This window comes from Pteronotus mesoamericanus, unplaced genomic scaffold (genome assembly GCF_021234165.1).
Source record: "Pteronotus mesoamericanus isolate MK-2021 breed Mesoamerican mustached bat unplaced genomic scaffold, CSHL_Meso_final contig_182, whole genome shotgun sequence".
Lineage (NCBI taxonomy): Eukaryota > Metazoa > Chordata > Mammalia > Chiroptera > Mormoopidae > Pteronotus > Pteronotus mesoamericanus.
Window position 1 is genome coordinate 35,534,912 of NW_026555078.1, and position 12,212 is coordinate 35,547,123.

The following is a 12,212-nucleotide window of genomic DNA, read 5'->3' on the forward strand; positions in this document are numbered from 1 at the left end:
TACACTTATTACAATGGAAAGCTGAATTTATAATAGGGTCAACATTAAAAAAAGTGCATTTTGAATTTTTAAAAAAGAGATAAACGATCACCAGTATTTATCAACATCTCAAACACTTCCAAATTCAGTAAGCATTTGTTTTTAATCTTAGGAACCAAAGTAAACTTTAATAGTAGTTCACATTTTAAAAGAATAAACCTATGATGGATACATTTCTTTGTGTACCAAATGAAAAAGTATACAATGCAGAAACTCACATACAAAGTGATTTTTTGTGCATTCTTGAACAAGAGGTTTATATTCTATATCAAATTATAATATAAAAGAAGCAATATATAGTTTTTGATAAAGCAACTGAAAAACTCTCTTAAATGTCTTTAAAAATAAAAGCTTATGGTATATGTAAGATGGTACAGATTGTATCAAGCCTGTTGAGTTCTAATGCTGTGCTTTAACAAATGGCTGAAATAATTAACAATTCCTCTAGAAATTAAATGAGCATATCCAAACATGGAGCAATATTACTACATGGTTTAATTATAACCCAGAATTTAGTAAATTCAGGCAGAACACATATATTGTCATCATAGACAAATAACTTTAAATTATAACAGCATATTTGAAGACAAAATGAGGATACTGTACATGTTACCAAAATGATAATAACCATGCATACATACATCTGCTGTTAAACACTGAAATAAAAGAACTAAACCATTTTTGCAGTCTTCGGAGATGTTTGGTATTTTACTCTGTTCTGATGGAAGCACTGTGAATGTTTACATGGAGACATGAAATAATATGACAGTTGGTCATGCATGTATGCTTTTTAAAATTTGGATTAGATTTTCTTCTTTTCTGATTGTTCGGTAGGTTCTGACTTTGGTGCAGGGAAAGCTTGATGATACAGGTGTCTGTGGGTTGCTGCTGCACTGTAAAGCTTGTATAAAGCCTAAAAATACAAGAAAACATTATAAAACATACTAAACACAGATGTAAAATTTTTCCTTTTTAGCGTAATTAGTTACTTTATGGTATTACATAAAATTTAGCATGCTAAATTTGAAATCTATATTATTAATCCATACAGGATATTACGTTAATAACTAGTATCTTAAAACCCAAAAGTATTTGCAACTCTTTAGAGGAATTTTAGGAGCTCAGAACTTTTCACTGCCAATAGCTACTTTATTGTACATAGCTTGACCACTTATTATCAGGGCTTCCTTATAGATTTATCAGAATGGGGCCACTCTTAGTCTCCATTATTTCCTGATATAGTCATGAAAATAAGCACATATGTTGCCCCCTCTGTCACACTGGTATCCCTCACTTAAATGTCTTCTTGCCTTAGTTTTATTAATTCATATTTTATAAAAACTTTATTCAGAAACATCACCTCAGCCTTTTTTTAAAAAATTAAGTTTATTGGGGTGACATTGGTTAATAAGATCATTTAAGTTTCAAGTGTATATTTCTATGATAATGGGATCTGTATATTGAACTGTGTGCCCACCACCTAAAGTCAAACTATCTTATCTTAGGTCCCCCTCCAACCTCCACATCCCAACCTCTTCCCTCTGGCAACCACCACATTGCTGTCTGTGTCCATGAGTTTTAGTTTTATATCACACATATGAGTGAAATCATGGTAGAAAGCCTATTGTCATTAAAACTACCTGTGTGATTGTTATTTCTGTCTGTTTAACAGTGTTTGAATCAGGAATTTTTATGTACTGCTTTATATATATGTGTTCTAATATTTTTATGTTCTCCCCACCTGCCAAGCTAGTGTCTAAGATTCATTCCCTTCTGACTTTCACATAATGAACATTCAGCTAAGACCAACTTCTTTTATGTAAATCTGGAGTCCATAATAAGTCCGAGTATTTTAAAAAGCTGGATAAAAGCTTGATATTCTTTAAATAGTAATTGATTCCCAGAAAAATACCATTAATTTTTGTCTTTCTTTGTCTATATGGCTATTTCTTATGTCTGAATAGTACCATCATCAGTTCTATGAATGTGTATTGATGCAACATGGTGTTCTATTTCTACTATATTCTGATTCCAACACAGTTTAACCCCTATTCTTTTAAAAGCTTAGATCTTTTTGTTAAGGTTTGGTTTACAAAGTTGAAATTTGTTTTTACTTTAGTGAATTTGTTTTATTGAATTTTACATAAAATAATTCCCTATTGACTTGTAAATATTAAGTGTATCATTGGTATTTGATTACAGAACATCATCTAGTTACATGTAACAGAAACGGAGGAAAGAATTATGTGCTGTCTCTTTAGTTGTTCAAGATGAGTTTTGCTTCCTGAACACAACAACCTAAATGACTCATTTTCTAATGTAACAAATTATTCCTTCTTGGAAGCTCAGATTCCTTCCTCAGATACAGAGTTTGCACATGTGGAGAGTGATAAAATGGAAGGGTGGTAGGAGAAATGACCAATTTATAAATCACGTATGAGATATGCCAAGAAGGTTATGATGCATACTGGCCTGGAACCTGCTTAAGTTGTATAGGTTAACTAACTGTCATTCAAAAGCCAAAGTTAAAAGCAACTCCTAAAGACTGTAGCTTCATTTAAATGCTCTCCAGTTGTTAAATTTCCTCAAGATTCTTAGCTATACTTGTTTCATTCCTCAGTAGAGCAAAATGCACAATGTTGAAGCTTAGGAATTTTGAAAATTTTTTGCACATTAGGAAACAAAGCAAAATATTCATGATATTCATGATAACCTATTCTTGTGCTTCATATGTACATCAGATCATATGTCTGGAATAAATATTGTTTAAAACCATGTTAAAATTCACAATTAAAATTGTAAACACAAAGAGAACATAGGAGCAATAGTCACCAAATATTTTCTCATCTACATTTACACATCCTTTAATGGCTAGTCAGTTTGTAAAATAAGAATATCATATTTACAAATATATAGCTCTTAATCTAAAAAAAATTTAACTTACCTCATTTGTACTTCCCTGTGGCAAAGACAGATTAAAAGGGAGAAAAAAAAGAAGTATATATCCTGTTTCATTAATAGTATTACAACATTCAACTTTGTTTACAGTATTAATTTGTGAGCATTTAAGAATACCCCTGCAAATCTTTTGTGTATATTACACATTTTATATAAGTCTTTTGAAGAACCTAATTCTATATCCCTTATAAGTTTCAGCATCATATTCTAGGAGGGCATTGGGATTTTCCTCAAAAAGCCCCTCTTCAATCTTTTGAGGTTGAGGGGCTCTTTAAGACAGTGGCTCAGGTGATCCAATTTTTAATTCATTCTTTTCCCATAGTGCTGCCATTAGTTTATCTCAACTAGGTTTTTCAAAGGCACATAGTAAATCCATTAGTTAAAATTCTATTTTAAAGAGTACATGTAAGTATTCTCTAAATGCTGGGAGAATTATTACTTGCTACCTCAGACCATAAATGTTCAAAAGTCTTCAACATTTTCTGAAGTATCTCAACTTTAGCTTCACTAAATTCCCTTAATTTTCATGAGGTAACTGAGAACACTTCCAGAATGACATCGTGAGTTGATTATTTTTCCAGGTGTGTTTATAATTATTTCCCCTATCCATAATCAATTATTTAAACAGTGGACCAGAGTAAACCTGAGTTATAGTTAATTGGACCATAAAGGACAACTGACCCATGAACAACTAACTGGTCAGGAGGTTGACCTGGACTCATGCTATGGCCTGGTACCAATGTCTAGTTCGAACAAAGATAATCTGAAGTAATCAGATAAAGTTTTTAGGAGATGGTACTTAGTGATAGAACAACTTAATGATAGTGATTTGTATGATCTTAACAAAGCCAATGCTAGTCAAACGATAGGTTTTAATATGATATAAGGCTAATGTATAATTGAGTCACAATCAGCTAAATAAAAACAAACTTCGCATACTTCTTTAGCCATTTACTTCAGATAAGAAAAAATAAAAATAATCCATGTATTTTTTAAAAATATTGAAATTTTAACTGGAAAACAGTTATGTGGGACTTCACATACTGTATTGCATAATTTTTTGTGTGTCTAACCATTTGACAGATTCTAAAGTTCTTGAAAACTGGAGCCCAAGTCAAGGCCATCTGTGTATTTCCAACATCTAACATAATGTCCAGTACATAGATGGCATTCAAATGTGTGTTGTATTGAGTTGAAGAGAATTAAAAGTGTTCCTACCTGGTCCCACAAGGCTGCAGCCACCTGGTCTATTACAGCTCCCAGCTCTCGGTATTCTCCAGAGTACCGGATGTATGCCCAGGTGCACAGAGTGATAAGGGTCAGTCCCATTATCATATTGCATAGACTAGCTATGATGTCCAAACCAATGAATCCAGTCACACCAGCAATCACATATGTGATAAAGATGACAACAAACAGTGTGGCTGGAGTACGAGCTGCATGGAAGATATTTTTGCTATCATTGTGCTTGATATATTGGATATAAAGTTCATCTATTTCACTCTCCAACTGTTGTAGGTAACGCCGGCTAAATTCCTCCCCACCCATCTTCTTCACCCCTCGGAATAGCTTCACAGACTCTTCCTTAAGCTCCAGATGTTTGGTCTGCAGGTCATTAGGGGCCAGAAATGGTTTGTCACCACCACAAATCTGTATCAGATGCAGAAGTATTGTTTATGCAATGCAGAGTAAAAGTAGCAACTGTATCAAAAATTTTCACTTAGTTAAATTTGTTAGAACACATTAATCATCAAAGAGTTTTCCACAGTTCATATCTATCAGATGTGACTACAAGTGGGACTGGTGCTTTATAGGGGACATATATAAAGTCATTCTTATTTTTATTATCTTTTTTGACATGGGAAAGAATCCCCATTGTGGGAAGGTGGAGATCAATGTATTTGAACAAAAAATTAAAAAATGAAAAAAGAAAAGAATACCCATAACTTAATCCAAGTTCCTCAAGATGAAAAGGCATGACACACAGTGAACTGCAGACTGAGTTCATTTACAGAATGAATCCAAATTCAAGAAACCCAGTCCCTTTAGGAAATTTTTTTCTAACTGCACTGAAATAATTTTGACTAATAAAGTTTAATGTAAAACAATGAGCAATGCTATAAAGCTCTAAAGTAAAATCATTAAAAATTTTCTTTGGCAGTTTCATTGATTTTTGTTTCAATGGAGCCCATTCAGCTGTTTCTTAGAGACTAAAATGGAAACATAGCAAATGTCCTTGGACCACATTTTCAACTTTTTTCCAGAAGTTACAAAGGAAATTGCAGTTCCTCATACCATTCACTTTAGTTATTTGAGATTTAACTATATAAAGGATACTCTCATTCTAATTACCCTTTAGTTATGTCAAAAACACCATTCTGTATACTAATATATTTCCCTTGACTCTAAGACTCCATCACTTTTTAATGTAATTTTGATTTTATAACATTTTCAGGGGAAAAAAACACCCATCACATTAGATATACACAGTAATTATTAGGTGCATCCTAATTGAGAATGATAAACAAAAAAGAGTAAATATGGTATGTGGAAATATTGGCCCTAGAGGCTTAATTTCTTTTTTAAGATAGAAATTCTGGAATTGTGGTATGAATGGAGGTGTAGTGGAAAGGGTAGCATATGTTATTTTAGCTACTAAATCTTATAAAGTAGTGGAAAGATTGACAAAGTATCTATTAAATATAGAAATAACATTTAAAATACATAGAAAATCGTGCATTACATAGTGTTCTTTTCTTGGTTTCTTTTAAAATATTTTAGGACTATGTCCTGCTGGTGTGTCTCAGTGGATTGAGTGCTGGCCTGAGAACCAAATGGTCACCAGTTTGATTCCCAGTCAAGGGCACATGCCGGGGTTGTAGGCCAGGGCCCCAGTAGGTGGCATGTGAGAGGCAACCACACACTGATGTTTCTCTCTTTCTCCCTGCCTTCCCCTCTTTCTAAAAATAAATAATATTTTAAGTATACAATAAATAGAAATGTGATACATAAGGCTGAGAAAAAGTCATCTCTTTGCATATGTATACAGTGTAACTTGGAAGAAAAAGGAATGAGCTTAGGGGAGAAATACTGACTTTATTTAAAACATTTAAAATATAATTTAATTCTTACCTCTTCCATTTTCTTGTTGTATGTATCCTTGGCAGTTGCCACGGCTGCTAAATTGTTAGCTTCTGCTGTGGCCTTTAGACAAAGTACAAAATATGATGTGAAATGGAATTCATATTTATTAAACTTCCATAGGCAGTTCTCATGTGAAAGCATCATGTGCAAGAACCCAAGGTCATCAAATAATTCAAAATCCTTGAAATATTTCCACTACATTTTAAAAATTTAGTAAAACTAAAATTTCAAAACGCATACTACATAGATGTTTACTTAATAAACAGTTCTAAAATGAATTTTCATTTGGAAGGATTTTTCCTCAAAACATATTTTCAAGCCTCTCCCCAAACTGGGGGAGTGGGGATCTATAAATCCAAACACATGGGAAATAATATATGGTACATTTTATATTCACTAATATATATTTACAATATGTCAAGTTTAAGGGCTGCTACTGATAGAACAATATATCTGTTAACTAAAAGTAACTATTAACTTAAAGAAAAATTTTTAAATAAGAAAAAGGCCAGTTTCTCCTTTTTCAAATGTTATTTGTAGAAACCATTTATTTAAAACCTGGCCCTGCTTTTTTCTACTACTTGTTACATGGGTGAATCTAAACCACAGTATGAGTCCATTTTCTAACAAATTTAGTACAAAGAGAATGCTGCTATATGTTTATGTGAAAGTGTTTAGCTCAACACACAATGGGCAGTTACTAGAAAAAATAATCTTCTAATAAATCATTCTGCCTATTTTAATTCGGTAATTTCTGACAACCAGATTGGAACATACCTTTCCCTTAGCATAGCATAAAGTTAAGGAAAGCTTAGCTTTAGTGACAAGTATGCTTTAAAGTGTCATGCCTCCTAATTAATAAATACCTGTAACATGGATTTGGGATGTGGTAATTCTTCACCTTGATAAATCTTTATATAAGCCTAAAGAGAAAGAAAAAAAATACTCACGCTCAAGAAATTCTATTCTATATTTCTCTAATTCTGATAAATTGTATTCTAAGGTGTAAAGTCTTGACAGCTCCCAAAAAATAAAGTATTGGCAGTTTCAGGAACTATTATATTTTTCTCATATTTTAATTCCTTCTTACTTAGTTCTTGTTCCCTTTTCACACTTCTGCACTTGCCAATCCTGTTGTTCTTAAAGGCTTAAAACTCACTTCACCTTCTCTAAAGTTTTCTCAGGTTCTTCTGCTAGGAATAACCTTGCTTTTTCAGTTACCCACAGGAATTTGTACCTGCTGATGTCATAAGCTTCATGGAGCAGATTTCTGTAAGGGTCCTGAATCTCCTACTAAATTTTGAGTTCCTCCACAGTGTTATGCACAGTAAGATTCAAATTTTAAAAATGTAATAAGTCATTTATTGCTGAGAATGATGAAGGTAAATAATCACACAGGCGATACACGACTGCATTTTAAATGACAAAATGTTAATTTTAAAAATTGACATTTTAGTCCTTGGAGCATCAGTACACAAATGAGATTGGTAACTAAAACAGGTAAATGCAGAAAGGCAATCTCAAATTGGCCCTTGGTGCAGAGTGGGGAATATGGAAGCATTATCTTCAGTAGGAAGACAAGGTGTGGCCCCTTTGAGAAAATCTTCAGAATGAAGGTAAAATTCAGTATAGGTCATAACTGAGGACTGTGTGGTATAGAACCTGAGAGAGGCAGCCCCCCAAAGAAGATTTTTCAATTCTTAGATACATTCATATTTCAAAATATATTTCCCTCTAAAAGTTTCAAGGAGTTTTCTCAAAAAATAATTTCAGAAAGCAAGTTCCTCTTGGGATTCTCACAATTTTTCATCATTTTTATAGATTCCTCATACCTTTACCCCCATATGATAGGCTGTAATTTTTGTTGTTGTAGTTTGTTAGGTAGGAACATGTCAAATTTAAGTACTCACAAATGCGCTAGAAATGAGAGAAATACCTTGAAGTACTCCACCAGACCTCGGCAGGTGATTTTGTTCCCATTGATCTCTTTAATATCTAGGCTCTCAGGACTAAGTAGCCAAGGAATGAGTATTTTCAAGTTTTTGATGAATTCATCATCTATCTCTATAAGTAAAAGCAAATTCATCATTATTTGAAAAATCCTATCTAGTCTTCCATGCCATACAATAATACATCCTTTGATTTCTTCTATTTCTTTCCCAGTGATAAAGCTATGACTTTCTTACCATCTAAACAACTCCTGAAACCCACATTTCTTAGGGTGAATGATCCTCTTTGCCCAAACTTTCTATTGCTGTTCTTTCTTATCTCCACTTCTATTACACATTTACCTCATCTTCCACCTATACAATAGCTTACTTGATATTAAACGTTATACAAATATTTTACACCCTACTTACATAAACATTTTGTGTATTCTGTCTTTAAGTTTTATTTGTGGTTTTATATATAGGTTCATAAATTGGGGGAAAGCCAGATATTTACCAGGTGAGAAGATGTATTCCCTCAGGAAAGTGTATCCAAAACTGTTCAGTGTTTAGTGTATTTATCTTAGGAAAAGTATATAGAACTGGCTATGGTGTGGTAACTAGGAACTGAAGTTCAGAAAGATAGCGATGATGATGCTACCTCTAGTGGTGAAAAATAGCAACACAAAATAACATGGCAAGAAAATATGGAGGCCTAATAGAGTAGCAAGCAGATGAAACATATTTGGAGTTATTTACCTCTCACGTTTGGCACAGTGATTACACATAACCTATGTTATAGCGTTAGGTTAATCTTAACATAATAGATTTAGCAAAGTAACAAAGAAAATAGATCATCAAAGAAGTCTTTTGAACACAGTGGTAATTTATTAAATCATTATTTCAAAATATATAGAGAAATGCACATAATATATGTAAAAAGCAAGATATGTCCAGAGACTTGATATCTAAGTAAATGCAGTAAACTGCGTATAGTTTTTAAGAATCTGAATTTCAGCAGTCACTGAGTTTTCAGGCTTTGGGTTTGGTGATTTCCAAGGTCTTAAGGGTAAAGATGAAAACCTTATGATTGTATTTGCATTTTTCCTGCCTGTTTTTATAGCCCCAATATACATTGAAATACCAATTTAAAGAATTTGTTTCTTCTTCTTGCTGCTTTTATGACATGCATGAACATTATGTTGGAAATCCTTCAGATTTATTTTGCTTCACATTTTGTACAGATTTGAGATTTTAGTTTTATGACTGTATAGGAGTTTGTTCAAATTTATTTTGCTCTTTGCATTGCACCATATTTTACTTACAATTTTGCTTTGTATTATATAAAGATCTACTCACATGTCTTTATTATTGTGGTTTGCTATTTAGTTACCAGTATTCACTGAAATACAATACTGGTATTTGTATTATGTTACCACTTTGCTGTGTTGTGTATTTTGTTGCCTGCTATGTATCTGTATTCACTGATACTAATAGGTTTTTTTTTTTGCTATATGATTTTATGCTTTTTTTAGCTTCTGTAGAATATTACTATATATTTAGAATGTATGAATTTTTTCTTAATCTCTGTATAAAACAAAAAGCTTTCTCCTTATAAAACCACTTTTAAATCGTACTTAAACCCCTTTGCCCCACATTTCCTTATAAAATGGGAAAGCAGTAAGATACACCTGTGTATCTAATGTACCAGCAAGTGTAGTAATTACTGTTAAAATAATCAGCATATTTGGATTAGAAATGTGTCTGAAGATGGAATTAGTCATGGTCTAACTTTGTTCTCACTGAGACTAATGCCAGGTATTTCAATTTTGGAGTCAGAAAATATGAACAATATATTCATAACATACACAAGTGGTGAGTTTTTGCTAACAAATTAGTTGAACACAGTAAATACATGACATCTGCAGACCAGTTAAAATCAAATTGAAGAAATACTAATCAGATTTGGCCCACTACAAATGTTCAATAAATATGTGCTTGTAGATGATTATTCAGGATGATGTTCTGTTTTCACCATTTCTTCAGTAGTTTTTGCCACAGGAGTAAAACCTTGCTAGGAATTCAGGGGTTAGGCCAAAGTAGTTATCTGTTGCAGTAACTGAGGATATGATACATGCTTTATAAGCTCTCTGCAGGGCAGGTGTAGTGCTGCTCTGTAAAGTAACCGAGGAAGATACTTTCTTGGGATCACCTGACTCTGACAAATCATTAGAAACATGTTTTAAAAAACAATCCCCTTGCGATGGTGTTGCTTATGCTTTCTGAAGTCTTAACTGGAGCTGCTAAGGATGAGCTCTACAATTTCTAGTGTGTTTCCCTGGTCGTTCTACTTGGGGCACTATAACACACAGCAAACTCAACAAAAGGTAATTCTTTGTTTAGTAAAAGATTGGATTTGCTATGGGAGGGGAGGTATTCCGTAGGCATTTGGTAAAAACTGGTTGAATGGAGCGTGAATGACTGATTCAGTGCTTCTGGTCCTTTTGATTTCAGGAAGCTATTAAAACAATAGTAATTAAATTTAATCATAGTTATTATAAATTTTTAAAAAAGATTTTACTTATTTTTAGAGGAGAAGGGAGGAAGAAAGGGAAATATTGATGTGCGAGAGAAACATCAATTGGTTGCTTCTTGCACGCCCCATCCATAGATCTGGCCCACAACCGAGGCATGTGCCCTGGCATGGAATCGAACAAATGACCTTTGATTTGCGGGCCAACAGCCAACCCTGTTCAGTCAACATGACTGAACAACACCAGTCATGGTCACAGTATTACACTTTAAATAACACTGGAAATAGGTAATTTCAACAATGTGAGGGACCATGAACAACAGTAACTACAATTATTACTACTGATAACTTGAAAAATTATTTCTATAAGTTGTGAAAAGTATGTGAGAAACTATTATCAGAGCAGAATTTTTGCAGTTTTTTACTGAGAGACATTTATTCTCCAGAGGCAACATTCAGATGCCATCCCCCTGGAGAAGAGCGTGGCCAGCAGACAAGATGTCCTGGATAGAAATCACACCAAATTACAACACTCAGCATGGGATGGAAAAACAATGTAGAGAGCAGACTATCAAAACTGCCAAGGAGAAACAGGTAAAATAGAACATTTTGGCACACAGAGAGATTATGCAGCAGTCCTATAAACCTCATCAAAATGGAAGTTTTGATGGGAAACTACAACTGTCTTTCATTGCTCTTGTGGCCTAGCTACTTTGGCAAACTCATAACTTACGGGTAACTGTAAACCAATTGGGTAGATTAGTACTTGTTTAGACATGAATAAAATTTGATGGAGAACAGATCTGTTAAAAAGTGTGATTCTATACTTGCATGATTTGTCTTAAACTCTCTCCCTAGATCTTTCATTGTGAATATATCATTTAATTTTAAAACTGTAGATGTATACTACAGAAATAGAACAAGAGTACTTTTTTGTCCAATAAAGAACTGTTGTTGGAGGCCTGCCCCTCCTCTTGCCTGTTTACGGCTTCCCAACTCCAGAGAAGAAAGAGAGGCCTTGTGGGAGCCTTCTTTTTATGTAATTTATTCAAAACACATGGAAGCCATTAGGTAATTGCATAGTATCAACAAGCCTGTGTGCTCACTCGTGGATTGGAATTCATAAGTGACAGTGAAATTGTCGGATCCTGGAATCCGTGCACTAATAGCCTACTGCTATTTTTCTGTTTTATAAAGGTAAGATAATTTAAAATGTATAAAAGCAATGCTGATGATTGAAAATTTTGGGATTCTAACTATGATATTAACCATAGTTAAAGGCCTAGTATAAGGTATCTGAAAGTAAACACCATGGATCATTGCTTTTCAAACTTGCCAGCTCCATAAAACTGGACGTAAGTTATGTTGTCCTTTTTTTTCTTAAAAAAAAAAAGAGTAACTGTAAAGCTCTTTGAGAACAATTGTGCTGAAAAATTTATGCCATTGTCTCACCATCCTGGCACAATGCAGAAAGGCCACAGTATATTAAGCAAATGCCTGAACTCAGTGGTGTACTCAATGCTAGGCTTACAAGAATAGAAGTCAGAAATGTCTTTGTAGTACCTTGTATTAACTACAAAGCAAATATCTAAGAACCTGGTGATTATCTG

At 33.5% G+C, this 12,212-nt stretch overlaps 1 protein-coding gene across 1 annotated transcript in view; it reads right to left on the minus strand.

Annotated features, from left to right (window-relative positions):
* Positions 1-468: 468 nt before the first annotated feature.
* ATL1 (atlastin GTPase 1) overlaps positions 469-12,212 on the minus strand; it is a 57,679-nt gene continuing 45,935 nt past the window's right edge. The window contains exons 10-15 of the mRNA XM_054567584.1: positions 8,078-8,205; positions 7,008-7,064; positions 6,130-6,201; positions 4,216-4,647; positions 2,984-2,998; positions 469-952 (exon numbers count right to left, since the gene is read on the minus strand). Of these exons, the coding sequence (XP_054423559.1) occupies positions 842-952; positions 2,984-2,998; positions 4,216-4,647; positions 6,130-6,201; positions 7,008-7,064; positions 8,078-8,205 (815 nt within the window). The 3' untranslated portion in view covers positions 469-841. The remainder of the gene's footprint in view (positions 953-2,983; positions 2,999-4,215; positions 4,648-6,129; positions 6,202-7,007; positions 7,065-8,077; positions 8,206-12,212) is intronic.